The 14513-nt window shown below is 36.8% G+C and overlaps 2 protein-coding genes across 11 annotated transcripts in view; one reads left to right on the top strand and one right to left on the bottom strand.

Moving 5' to 3' along the window:
- Positions 1-221: 221 nt before the first annotated feature.
- On the top strand, positions 222-12495 carry PACRGL (parkin coregulated like). Of its 4 annotated transcripts, none has more exons than XM_015862844.2 (9): positions 443-578; positions 1868-2025; positions 3402-3469; positions 4460-4550; positions 6786-6920; positions 7696-7803; positions 8730-8810; positions 10158-10274; positions 12064-12495. In XM_015862844.2, the coding sequence occupies exons 2-8, from the start codon at positions 1885-1887 to the stop codon at positions 10212-10214; spliced, it is 681 nt and encodes a 226-aa protein (XP_015718330.1). In that variant the 5' UTR covers positions 443-578; positions 1868-1884; the 3' UTR covers positions 10215-10274; positions 12064-12495. The 4 variants fall into 4 exon arrangements, with proteins under 4 accessions (XP_032300087.1, XP_032300088.1, XP_015718330.1 ...); XM_015862845.2 differs by having other exon boundaries at positions 468-578; positions 1872-2025; XM_032444196.1 differs by lacking the exon at positions 1868-2025 and having other exon boundaries at positions 222-578.
- KCNIP4 (potassium voltage-gated channel interacting protein 4) overlaps positions 11062-14513 on the bottom strand; it is a 372702-nt gene continuing 369250 nt past the window's right edge. For all 7 annotated transcript variants that reach the window (XM_015862833.2, XM_015862835.2, XM_015862837.2 and 4 more), the window contains one exon: positions 11062-12696. In XM_015862833.2, the coding sequence (XP_015718319.1) occupies positions 12649-12696 (48 nt within the window). In that variant the 3' untranslated portion in view covers positions 11062-12648. The remainder of the gene's footprint in view (positions 12697-14513) is intronic.

The raw sequence follows: 14513 nt of genomic DNA, 5'->3' as shown, positions 1-14513 counted from the left end.
ATAAATAAATAAATAAATAAATTTCTGTACTTATAATTGAAACAGAAATGACTGCAAAGAGAATATGGCAAATAATATCAGTATTTTTTTTCTTATTTATGTCTTTACAGTCCACTCCATTCACTGAGGCTACTGATGGAATCCAAGGGGAAGGCTTGGGCTGGGCACAGTTGAGCTGTAACTGGGGAAAAGGCAGGGTGGCAGCAGATATCACTGTGGTGACAGAGGACGAAAGGATGACCTTCCCCCTTCATGCAGCAGCCTCATACAGCCGCACATCCCTCCCTCCATCCCAGTCGGAGGGCAGCTCAGCGCACAGCCCTTCCACCGCGCATGTCCCGCTCGCTCCGCCCGCCCCGGGCTCGTCCTGCCGAGGAATGTTGGGCTCCTGGCGGCCCGTAGTTTCCTCGGCAACCGGCAGGAAGCGTGGCCGCTCGTGGGGCTGCCCGCTGCCAGGTCACGGGTGGGCCGGGTCGGGCATTGGGGCTCTGAAAAGGGGGGATAGCGGAAAACGAAAGATTGCTGCTGCTCTCTTTCTCTACCCCATCTGCGCTCCGGCAGAGAGCTCATTCAGCGGGGTAAGTGAGCAGCTTCGCCTTTGCAACCTGCTTATTGCCGGTCTGCTTTTTATATGTGGCTTCCAGAAACCAAACTCCCATCTTTACTCTTGTCCCAAAGGGCTGATCTATCTGTTGTCATTTATTTACTGCGCTTCCTGTGATGGTGTGACCAGTGATTTGAAGTGCATCTAGAATTTGTTGTTAATTAAAATGGTATTGTAAGTTATTGGCATGTATCTTAATTACTTCTTGGAATAGGAAAGAGTCTGAATGCTTCTGGGCATGTGGTTCAACAAATTTGAGTGCAAGGTCTTGCACCTGGGTTGTGGCAACCCCCATTGCCAATACAAGGATTGAGCACAGCTCTGCCAAAAGGAACTTGGATTTACTGGTAGATGGGAAGTGGTGATTCTGTGATTCTGTGGACATGAGCCAGCACTGTGCCCTCACAGCCTGGAAGGCCAACTGTATCCTGCATTAAAAGCAGCGTGGCCAGCAGGGCAAGGGAGGTGATCCTGCCTATCTGCTCTGTGCTGGTGAGGCCTCACCTGGAGTACTGCATCCAGATGTGGAGTCCTCAGTACAGGAGAGATGTGGAGCTGTTGGAGTGCATCCAGAGGAGGGCAAAAATGTTCCAATGGATGGAATACCTCTCCTATGAGGACAGGCTGGGAGACTGGGGGCTGTTCAGCCTGGAGAAGGTTCTTTGGTGACCTGATAGTGGCCTTTCTGTATCTGCAGAGGAGCCATAAGAAAGAATGGGACGGACTCTTCAGCAGGATCAGTTGTGATATGACACAGGAAGTGGTTTCCAACTAGAAGAAGGTAGATTTAGATTGAATATGAGGAAGATTTTTTTTTTACAGTAAGGGTGATGAGGCACTAGAACAAGCTGCCCAGGGATATGGTGAATGCCTCATCCCTGGAGACACTCAAGATAAGGCTGGACCAGGTTCTGAGTGTCTGATCTAGCTGTAGATGTTTCTGTTCTCTGCAGGGGAGTTGGACTTCATGACCTTTAAAGATCCCGTGTGTGTTTTTTGTGTGTTTTGAAGAGTCTTCAATGCCTAATTGTGGCCTTTATAAAAGATTTATTGCTATAGGCAGGCCATATTCTGAAAATGCTAGCAAAGTGAAGGAGAGCTGCACAGAATTAGGAGATACAGAAGAATTAGGATTCCTTTTTTAATGCACTTATTCAGATTTTCTTCATTGTTACTGTCAGTCTTTTGACCTGGAGATTGTAACCCTTGATATCCTGTCACGTAGGAATGGAATTCTGTGTTTTCAATCTTTTTCTGTTCTAGGTAGTAATGTTCTAAAAATGTCGTCAGGTGACCAGATAAAAGCAAAGACTGCTGCACAGAAAAGCAAGACATCTTCTCCTTTGCCATATTCTCCAGAACCTGCAGTTAAGCCACAGCCAAAACCCAGTGACAAGCTGAATCCCAAAACTATTGATCCAGTATGTATGCTGTGCAATGATACAGACTCTGGTAGTATCTCAAAGATCATCTCATAAAATCTAACAAATAAATTGTTAGTGAAAAGTCAAATTGTGCGCACAGTTTTATCAGTGTGGGTGTAGTTTCAAACACTAGAAAGATAGAAATTAAGATTTCCTGGCATTTCATGCTAGATACTTTGTGAAAAGATGTTTAAACTTGAAAGTAGCATTGAGTGATCATGCTAATAAATTAGGTCATATTTCAAACTGATAAGAAACATGTATATGATTAAAAAAAAGTAACTTGGTCTAGACTTTCCTCCCACTAAGCTCCCACTAATTTTCAGTGCCCACTTGCTTAATGTTAGATGTTATTCTACATCTTGCCAACTTGTAATTTCGTGTATAGTTGGATCAGGCTAGAGATGGAGCAGAAACAACCCTCTGCAAGTTACCTGCTGTTGTTGAGTAGCCCCACAGCTGTGTGTCAGCTCAGTAGTACACAGCTCCTCACTCTTCCCAAGCATGATGGGCGAAGGAATTCTAGAGGGTAAAAGTGCAAGAACTCGTGAGTTAGGGTAAAGACAGTTTGCTAGGTAAAACAAAAGCTGTATGTGCAATCGAAGGATAACAAGGAATTAATTTGCTCCTTCCCATCAGGAAGCAGATCTTCAGCCACTTCCAGGGAAGCTGGGCTCATCACACATAACGATTTCTTGGGAAGACAACCACCATCATTCCAAGTCCCCTCCATCTTTACCCCAGCTTTGTTGCCTAGCATGACACCATATGGTACAGGACATCCTTTTGACCATTTTGAGGTCAACTGTTTTAGTTTTGTCCCCATCTTGTGCACCCCCAGCAACTTGCTTAGCAGGGCAGCATAAGAAGCTGGAAAGTCCATGGCTTTGTGTAAGCACTGCCATGCAATAAGTAAAGCATCAGTGTGCTATCATCAGTATTTTCATCAAAAATCAAAAGCACTTAATCATACCAGCCTCTACAGAGAAAATTATTCCAGCCATGACACCTGCATATAATAACAATTAGGAAAGTGAGATGTCCTTAATCTGTTAAGAGAGAACTCATAATATTTCAATCTTAAGATTTGCATGACAAAATAGGAAAATGGGAGCACTGCATCAGGAGAGCATGAATTCTACATTATTAGTTCATTTTTACAACTTTCTCTGCAGACAATTGAGTCAAGCCCTTTTTTTGATAAGTGTATCAAACGTGCATTTTCCATCCTATATCTGCAGATTTTTCAAGTTAATACAGTCATACAACCAGGCTTCCTTCTCAGTAATTTGCAGTTTTAACATATTCAAATTTATAAACACATAACACTTTTTTTTTTTTCCTTCTTTTTTTTTTTGTGTGTGTCCTTGCAGTTTGCTGCTCCTTCTAGAACACCTTCTGCGTTTGCTGCTACATATGCTAAAGGTGGCATTCCGTGCAGGTATTTCAGTTCTGTTAGTTTACTTTTTGTTATATGCGTTAGGGTCAGGTAGAATTTGGATTGATAAACATCTATTCACAGCTTTAGACTCTTTGACTTAGGCAGTTAATTTATTTTCAAAGAAAGAAGCAATTTTCCACATGTTTGATACTGCCTTTTTGTTCTTTTTTGTGCAATGTTAAAACTGTTTCACAAAAGATGCTGATTTCATCATTTAAAGGTGCTTTTCCTTATAACAAAGATAATAAAATTAGTGCCATTTTATTAAGCAAACATCTTGCAGTCTTTTTGTCTGCAGTAGGTAATATGAGAATGTTTTCTTGATTATTTCAACTCTAATTTTCAGCAGTATTGGGTATTAACAAAACTACATGTAAGTGTTTTATGGTATTTTAAATTCCCTTTGTCTATTACATATTCACATACATAATAAGCACTTTTGTCAAGTCTTGTCAAGTGGCTGCAGAATTAGTTAAATTAATAATTACTTATTAATCATGAGCACTATATATATATATATGCTCTAGCACTATATATATATATGTATGTATGTATATATATATATATGCACACATGTATTAAAGAAACCATGTATACACGATTAACTGAAGAATTCCAGTATAGTTTTCTTTCAGCTTCAGCTATTTTTTCATATCAGTTAGTATTTGAGGGAAATGATTATTGACAGTTATTAAAATGAGTAGAATTTCAAAGGGAGCATCTTCTGTGTCTGTATGAGATGCATCTGTAATTCTTGTAACTTTTATTTTCTGATTTCTTTGTGGTTGGGATTAGAATTCTGAAAACTGCCATCTCGAAATCTGTAATAATTGCACTTCTGCGTGCTCTTACACGTCATTATGTTGAGGTTGTATATACAATGGCATATAGTCTAAAAAAACTAATGGTATTATTTCAATATGAATAGTGTTAGAAATAAATTGTTTATTATTATATGTTGATTTGTTCCAACTTTAATTCTTTATATAGGTTAATGCATGGATCAGTAAAGCACCGACTGCACTGGGAGTGCCCTCTTGAAACAGTTCCTTTTGATCCTCTTCTCATAACTCTGGCAGAGGTAAACTATCTTTGTGGGGAAGATAAGCACACAGTATTTATTCCATGTAGTGCTGAACGTACTCAGCTACATTTTTATGTCAGCTGCTGTTATTTAACTGCTGCTGTAATTGAAAATAGTGGTTTATAATTTATTCTTTGTAACAAGGGATGCATAAAAATGTCTCAGAGCTACATGTTCCTAAAAGCTAAATAATGCCAGTCTACTTCTTCATGATTTAATTGAAACAATTCTGGGAGGAACTGAAGTAGTGGTAGTATCCAAACCCAATTTAAAACACAGAGCTAAGTAAGAAACTAAGAACAAGCCCATTCCTTTCTGACCTAAGCATTTATCTGGGATGTGGACGCTCTGTGGAGGAAAAAAGTAGGATTTCAGTTCTCTCAAACACGCACAGTGTTCTTCTTTTTTTGTTCATTTATTTTTCCAGTACATACCTTTCACATACATTACAGTCTGGGATCCAAAAAAGTCATCCAGGGACTGTGAAAGCATAACTCTTCTAGATAACACCAATTGTATTGTCACCATATCTGCATAGGACTAAATTCACTGACTGGATTTGCCTATGGCTGAGAAAGAATAGTTATGTTTAGAGAGCACACTGGAGAACTATTGATTCTTTGTCTTGTACCTTTTGGAAGCATTGAAATTCACAATTCAGTAGTTAGTTTAGCTGAATTCCAATTCACCTTCAATCAGAACACTTTTGTGTGTGTTTACAATGATCTGTATGCGTAAAATGACTGAACTGCTATGGGGTTTTTCTACTTATTTGGAGATCCTGACAGTGTCCACTGTGTAAAAATAAGTGTCCACCTCCAAGCTACCATCAACTGAAATCTATTGTGGGTACCATAAAGAGTAATTTAAAACAAGAGTCAAGTTTTGTGGAACTAGATGCTAGTGATGGGACTAGAGGGAATGGCCTCAAGTTGTGCTCTGGACCCCAAGTCCAGAGGTTCAGGCTGGACTTTAGGAAATACTACTTCTCCAAAAGAGTGGCCGGGCAGTGGAATGGGCTGCCCAGGGAGGTGGTGGAGCCACCAACACTGGAGGTGTTCACAGAACGTTTAGATGTTGTACAAAGGGACATGGTTTAGTGAGAACTATTGGTGATAGGTGGATAGTTGGACTGGGTGATCTTGTATGTATTTTCTGATCTTGGTGTTTCTATGATTCTAAAATGTATTTCAGTTACAACGTTTTAAGAACTGCTAACACCCGAAAATAGGAATGCTTTGATATTTCCTGTGCTGAACAAAATACTTTGATTCATTTGTGGGTTTGGAGGTTGTTTTATAAAAAAATGGCTTATTTTTTTTGTGTGTATAAAGCCCATCTATTAAATTAAGAGTGCCCTTGCTAATAGATTGAATTAATACAGTGGAAATAGGATTCTCTGAATAAGTTAAAGAAAATAAACATTTTTTATAATGTGAACATTAGACTCCTATATTTCATTAGTGTCATTTATGGCCAAATATGCTTCAGGAGTCTTAATAGAAGTTGACTATAGTGCTTTCTGTAGAGCGGGCTTTTATTTTCATAGAATCCTAGATTAGCCTGTGTTGAAAAAGACCTCAGAGATCATTTTGTTTCAAACCCCTGCTGTGGATAGGGTTGCCAACCACTAGACCAGGCTGCCCAGAGCGTCATCCAGCCTGGCCTTGTATGCCTTCAGGGCATCCAGTTTCTTCAAAAGATTAAACAAGCTGTCAATGCTTAAAGTAGCTTGCAGTTCCTGGTAAGGAAATAAGAAAGACTTCCACCATATAACTTCAGTCTTTGAGTTCTGCTGCTTAGGTCATCATGCATATTTGTACCACTCACAAGTTTTTGCAGTTGCCCGGGGGGCTGTTTTTCCTTCCACTGTTCACCTTCTATATTATTTTACCTAGCAGTATAGAAACTATTTACAAATATAACCTAATCTTCTGTTGGCCCTGTATAAAAATTCCTGTGGGTAGGCAGATTAAAGATAATGAAGTACAAATAGTGATTGAAATACAAATTTTCATAATGTAAGTTTAATATTAAATGTTTCAGAAGAAAAATGGATATTTTGTGATCAGAGTTGTACTCCATGGATCCACATGGTGGAGTTAGTGTATTTTATGTTTTCAATTGAGGTAAAAGAACCTAAACACTGTCTTTCTGTTATGTGGGACTTTCAAAATTATGTTTTGTTTAACAGAATAACTATTAAGTGAATATATTTTACATTTGCACCAGGGTCTGAGAGAGACAAAGCATCCCTATACATTTGTTTCAAAGGAGGGTTTTAAAGAATTACTTCTGGTTGAAGATGCTGCTGAAAAAGCCATTCCGCTGTTGCCTCGTCTAGTTCCTGTGTTAAAGGCTGCATTGGTACGTCTTACCCTTCTTGCAGAGACTTTCATAGTTACTTTTTTATATTTTTTTTTTTTTTTAGAACTAGAAGAATTATTCTTGTTGGTTCTTCCAGTCACTTTTATTAGTATGATAATGAGAGCAGTACAGATGACAAAACACCATAGAAGTAGGTAAGAGTGTGATGGTTGCTGGCAGGTGACAGAGCTGTAGTTGGCAGGGCTAAGTTCATTGAGCCAGAAAGTCATTGTTTCCTGCATTTCTCCAACAAAGATAATTATTATTATGAGTTACCTAAGAATTACTGTGAGTTCATTACATTTTCAACTAAAATGTTGGTTCCCAGTTTTGATATATCCACATTTTAAAGATGTTCTTCCTTAGAAGCTGTGCAGCGCTGTATATGGGATGCATTTCAAAAGTGAAACATTAGATGTAATTTCTCTTGCTTGCTGAATGTATTTATTTGCATATAAAGCATAAATTAGCAGTTTTCTTTTTTATTATTTTTAATTAAGTGCAGCAATTTCACTGGCAAATTGTGGAGGCTTTTGTTTTCTACTTTCTACAAAAACATACCTCTGCATTTAATTATTAAATCTAGACAGTATTCAGTTACATTCTATTTCTTAACTGTTTACAACATTATAAAAATTAGTGGTTTTCCAGTAATTTTAGTTTATTAAAAGTACAGTTATAAAAATACAATCATAAAATAGAGATTGCATTTTTGAAGAGCTTGTGCACCTGTCTGAATATTAGTCTGACAGGACTTCATTTTCTTCCATCAAAGGCCCATTCAGATGATGAAGTATTTGAAAGGGGATTAGATGCTTTAGTTCAACTGAGTGCTGTTGTTGGCCCATCTCTTAACGACCATCTTAAGCATCTGCTCACAAATGTAAGTTTTAATGCTGTAGTAAGAGAATATATATATTTTTATGGTACTTCTGTGGAGATGTTTATTGTAATATCTGCACATATAACATTGGAGGACTCAGCAGTACCGTGAAAAGCATTACTTCATATATTTCTCTGTGCAAGTCCATCATTCCTGTATAGTGTGGTGACTTTAAATGTTCTAACTGTACAATACCTGTTTTTAATGTAAACTGGAGAATAATTGAAGGGTTTTCTGTTTAAAAAAAGTTTCAACTTTTTGAGCCTGAGCTGATATTAACATTGTTTCAAAGCATAGCATCTGTGTTTATTGCTAAATCAGTTTTGTACTTCAAGTATGAACTTTTTCAAAAATCTGTGAAAGTGTCAATAAATGATCATAGGAAAATATTTCTACTTCTTTCAGATGGGAATTCTGCTCATGGAAGTTTTATTCAGTAAACTTCAAGTTCAGTTGGGGAATGTATTTTTATACGGAATCCTTTTGTAGACATCCTTTTGTAGACTTCCCTCCTCTATTACACAGACATGGTTTAATTCACCTTTCTTCCAAATAAAATTTTTACAGCAAAATTAAAGGAAGAGAGTATCTGTGATTATTTTTTTGGAGTATTTTCACTATAGTAAATCCTGTTTGGTGCAAATGAAAACCATGTTAACCTTTCTTCAACTTCAAGAATGACTTTGTATTGATCGATTCCTCTTCCATATTTGTTTGCTAAAAGGAAAAAAATTAAACTGTTTAGCTTAACAGATGAGGAACATAAATTGAAAGTAAGCTCAGCAGTTAACATTTCGCTCCTTTTGCCTTACTGAGATCCATACTTTGACATCTGCTACAAGTTATAAAATGATGTTTCTTTCAGCTCTCATTTCCCAAAGTAAAGAGAATGGGCTACAAACCTCTTTACTGTATTTTTCCAATAGCTTTCAAGGAGATTAATGGACAAGAAATTCAAAGAAAAAATCACTATTGCTTTACAGAAGTTGGAGCAATATGGTGGAAAGGTGAGTTGACCAGACAATAATATGTAAACTGCACACTTGAATGCATCTTTATCAAGACAACTTCCATATCTGGCTATCAGATTAATAACCCTTTTCAGAAAAGTACTTACTTTAACGTGTCACAGCTATTCATATTGTATAAAACAGAGGACTTTTTTATGATATTAAACTGTGGCAGTTCCAGTCTGCTGTAAAAATAGTTGTTTTAGTCCTTTTCAGGTATTAAGTGATGATAGAAGTGACCTTAAATCTACACTGCATGAAGCATATTCTGCCAGTTAGCTTCTATTGTTTCCCATTTTTTTATTTCTCTCTTTCATTTATTGTCACCATTACTTTAATCATCCCAGAGCAGGAAACAGAGGGGTGTATTTCAGTAAAATATTCCAGGGGGATCAGCAGCTATATAAGAAACTGAATGGCCGTACTCAAACAGTGCATCAATCCACATTGAAAAACATGCAGAGCTAACATCCATCCGTGTGGATCCCTATCAATGTTATTTGCTTGGAAAATTTTATTCTTCTTGGTGGGAAGTTTATGTAGCCTCACTGGTTAAATAAGTCACTCTCTGTTCTTTCTTTTGAATTCTTCGCTTTTCTGGAAAGTCTTTTTTGAGGCTTTAGAATGGGTGTGGAGTGGGTTAATATCCAGGGTGCTTTATAGGAGTGTTTAGTTCAAGTTAGGCTGAGTTATGCATGCAGGCTTCTTGTACAGACCATAGAGTAGGGTAGATACCAGTGATGAGTGATCCATGAATTCACCAAATGTTAAATGCAAATTGCTCCTGGCCCCTTTTGACACCTGAGTCAGGCTGAATATTTGCCTTCCTTAAGTGCACCTGGGATGAAGGCTTTGTGTTCCTTTTTCTGTGCCTAAGTGCTTTCCTCAGCAATCTTTTAGCACTTGCTAAAAGAAACAGTTTGCTGTTATTGATGATGTCTGACCGTTCCCTAATAGCTTAGTACTTAGGTCACTTACTAAGAAAATCGTCTGATTTTCTCACATTTTAGCCCCTCTTGGTTAACCCAGAGGTTAAAATCCACGGTTGCTACACGTTTAAAAAAATATGTATTTAAAGTACAGAGGAGTATTACAGTGTTGAACATTCTGTTCACAGCTTTTGTTGTGCAATTCATTGTTCATCGAGAAGAAAAAGTGAGAAAACACTGGCTAGAAAGTAAATTTCTTAGTAAATAATAGATTTTAGTTTTCTACCATTTTGTTTCATAGCAGTAAAGGCAACTAAGAGTTTTGAATTATAGTTTATAGACATGATGTGAATGCTCTCACATGTAGCGCTAATGTGCCTCACTTTGTTTAAATGCATTCTATTTTCATCATCAGGCATCGGTGACTATCATCAAATCGAAAATTCCAACCTATTGTTCTGTATTCCCCTGAGCAAAAAGTGATTTGTGAGTTCAAGTCTGAAGATAAACTGCCTATGAACATCACTTTGTGGTATGCTATATTCTCTTAAATTAATCACAGTTCTTTTTCAGTATAATGGAGAGTGGAAAAAGTCCCATAAGTAAGTTTGTGAATACATGATAATGAAAAGCTCTATTAATTCTCTATTGGCTTCTATTTATGTATGCATTGTGCTCACAAAGACATTGGATATTATTTCAAAAGCAGAGCAAATGTAAATTTGTATTTTGTTATAAATTACAATTTCCATTAATGCAGCTGCATAAGATGGTCTGTATATTTATGGAACTCAAAATAATTTGGCTGTAATTACTTAAATGGAAGTTAACTTTGTGTTAAATTACATACGCTTTTGAAACATTTAACTTATTCTGAGCCATGGGCGTGCATGGATGCAGTTCTGGTTCATCAAGACTAAGTGGATTAGACAGAATTGTAAGAACCCACCTAGACTTTTTTGAGAGTCAGCTTTTGAAGGTATGAAGCCAAGCATACCATACATGTAGCAAACAGAGACCTTGCTCAGGGTCTGCCCAACACTCTGTTCTCAGAATCCAGAGCTGCATTTGTCCATTAGTGAGCTTGATTCCAAAATGTCATTCAGCAGCTCTTGTTAAATAATACTGTTAATTTGAAAACAATTTCAGAATATTCAGAAGATTATTGCTGGCTGGCTAAATTTAATTCAGAACAGTTCTATTCTGAGTCAATATATTAAAGCTTTTTGAAACACATAAATTTTGTTGGCAGAAATCTTAAATCTGAAGAAATACAGCTATTTGTTTAACAACACACACAAAAAAATTGCTCATGTTGCTTGTTTTTCTTCGTTTACTTTATTTCTTATATTATTTTTTGTACAAAATGTGCACACTTACTTAGTTTACACAAACACTCTAAAGCAAATTTCAGGTGTACATGTATTGTACTACTCTTATCCTACACTGGTGATAACAGAGCAGCCTTCAACATGCCTCTAACATCCCATCTCTACACCAGAATAGATACCTGATTATTTATATATTTATTTATTTATTTTGCAAAAGAATGTTTACAACATTCTTTCTACATCATTAATCCCATTTCAAGGTTTCTGCAGCAATGTCACAATGAAGATTGGCCTATCTCTGAAAGCATTTCACCTATTGGGAAGTATTGGCATCAATCTCTGGACAGTGTATCTTAAAAATTACATGTATCGGAAGGGGCATTAGTTTATTTTAGGTACATACATTATTATCTAGTTTCATATTTAAGGTTTCTCCAATCTTAATGAAGAAATGATCCTAAAAAAATGTAATGCACTTATCACATACAGATAATATCGTATAGTTGAAGCTTCTTGGTTGTTTTTTTTTCCTGAATCTTAAAGATACTACAAAAATGCTGACAGAGATGTTAGCTCAGCTAGTAGTCATTAATAGATGTTGCTATGTAGTGATTTTCATTCTGCACACTGAAAAGGGATGAAAATTTTAAAATAACTTTTTTTTTTTTTAATTTTATTAAAGGCAACAAGACACAAACTCATGGAAACAGTGGTAGGAACTAGTTAAGTTTTCTTCATAAAAAATTCAAATTCTAAAGACTCTTAATTTTAAGCAAAGAACTTTGTTTACATGTCCAAGAAGTATTAGAAGCACAGTGTGCACAACATGTTGATATTTTTGTCATGATCAATTAAATGCAGATTTACTAGATAAGCATGATTGATAGAAGCTTACCAGTGTTTGTTAGGAAACAGAACTACTGAAACAATCATAATTTAAATGTGTTTGCTGTTTAACACTTCTTCCTCTCAAGTTATCTATTTTGCTAGGTTTGGGAGGTGTTTCTGAAGAGGACAGAAGCAAGTCAAATGTGAAAGGCAACTGCTGCAAGCTGTGCACTGGACATCAATGATAGCACTTTAACTCAAAGTATTACTTAAAAATGAGGACTACGCCAGAAAACATGAAAAGAAAATATGTGGCAATTCCTCTGTACAAATTAGAAGCTGAAACTTAATAAGTATGCTTAAACACCAAGAGCTGAATCCAGTACAAATGTGTAGCAAAACTAAGAGTATTTAATATCCTTGTGTGATTAAATCTATTTTATCTAGGGTTTGGAATGATAGTAAAGATGCATGTCAGGTTCTGCTTTGAGGGGTTTGAAATAAAACACTGACTTCTCAGAACAATCTTGCTATGTAGCCACTGCTGAAGTAATAAAATGTGTAATTTTGGAAGATTTAGGGAGAAAACTAATTTAAAAAAAAAAAAAAAAAAAGACTTATTTGCATATTGCATGTCTCAGTATAAAGCTGAGTAACTTTATTTATGGTAAAGTGGGAAATCCATCTTTTAGATTATGTTGCAGAATTGCTTATATTTGTCCATTACTTGTTGACCTAATGCCTTCATTAAATCACATTTTCAAAGAGCTGCATGGACCGCATTATATTCTCATCCTGTAAAAAACAAACACACAAAACAAACATGAAAATCATACATCATTACATATACAGCTGGCAAATATCTATAGTGAAATTAGGTGGGACAAACTGTACACATGTAATGACAACACCTGTTTTTCTGTTTGGAGAAATTCTTAGCAGAAAAAAAGTGATTAATGGATATACTCCTAATTTTGGAACCGCAGAGATTGGAAGGGCCCTCCAGAGAACATTGAGCCCAACCCTGTTGCTAAAGCAGGTACCCTACACTGTGTCACACAGGTAGAAGTCCAGGTTGGACTTAAATATCTCCATACAAGGAGACTCCACAACCTCTCAGGGCAAGCCGTTCCAGTGCTCCATCACCTTTACCATAAGGAAGTTCTAATGCATGCTCTGTTCTCTGCAACTGATATTCAGGCCTTCCAGTAACACATGACTAGTTAGTTAGAAATTAAAATTATTCACAGTTCATTCCAGTGGCTGATACATTTCATGGAAAACAACAACTTTGAGTAGTTTTCTCAAATTATGATGTTAGTAATTTATGTAATCTGTTCCTCAAAATGCTGAAGTAATGCCTAACTTATGCCACTTTCCAACACACAGAGCAGGCAAATGACAGAGGAGAAAGAACTTGATCGAGAGGAAACACTTTTGTTGTCCTTACTTTTTCCATGAGCAAATATAGGCCCTTATATCTGGTGACCAGACAAGACCATACTCAATGAAGACCGAACACTCTGTAGTTCCTTATATACCTTCTTCATGTTTACTTGGTCAAAGGATTGTCCATCTATTGCACAGGGACTATGAATTCAGAGTCCTGAACTTGAAACATTCCCTAGACCATACAGTGCTTCCACAATATTTGTGCCAAATGAGTACTCAACACAAAGAGGGGATTTTAAAAGAGACAGTTATGTATGTGTTTAAGAACACAAATGCCCTTAATGCTACCAAAAAGAAGAAAATAAATAAATAAATAAATAAAAATCACAGGAATTGAATGTGGAGCTTCTCTAAATATGCTCTGCTGTTTTGTTTCTTGCTCTTAAAGCATCCATGCTGATCTTAATTATCACGTAACAACAGTAAAAGGGATACACTTCTAAGGCCCACTAACATGGCCTCCAAATCAAAATAGAGGAGCAGCAGCAGTTCTCAAAGGCTGGCAAGTCTTGCCTAAGAGATCATTCAACATAAATTTTCCTTCAGTTTTTTCCTGGTAGAAAATGGTGAACTTTTCCTGTATGCCTCTAGTATACTTCCATATACACCAGATGCAGCTCTGGCTGCCATATTCATCAGTGGGCATTCCCATTCCAAGGTTTGAAGTAGAATCATTTGTTATGCAAAACCATGATCCTTGAGGTCCCTTCCAACCCGGGTCATTCTGTGATTCTGTGATAGACATGCTCTAATATTAGCTTGTATGCAAGGGATGGCTTGTAGATGAGGCAACAAAGATAGACATCAAAGTCTAGGGAACTACAGGCATGCTATGATCCCGTCCTGATTCAGCAACAAGAGATTCTGGGAAGCAAAAGATAATAGTAGAACTAGCAGTACCCTGTGCAGAGTTCCCAAGATAGCTAAAGGTGCAGACTGGTTTCCTCAGCATGAAAAATTGAACAAAATGAGTATTTTGCAGCTTGGAAAAGAGATACTGAGAGAAGGGTGATAATGATGATATATGCTGTTTTTCCTTAGCACAAGAGCATACAGGAGGACTATAAAAAAAGACTATAAAACACTGCATGGCAGGATCAAAACAGATGAGTTTACTATAGAAAGGATTACAGAATTATTTAGTTTTGTTTTAGGCATTG

The sequence above is a fragment of the Coturnix japonica genome, chromosome 4 (assembly GCF_001577835.2).
Source record: "Coturnix japonica isolate 7356 chromosome 4, Coturnix japonica 2.1, whole genome shotgun sequence".
NCBI classification, from domain to species: Eukaryota; Metazoa; Chordata; class Aves; order Galliformes; family Phasianidae; genus Coturnix; species Coturnix japonica.
Note: the sequence above shows the minus strand (reverse complement) of the source record. Positions and strands in the feature narration are given on the sequence as shown.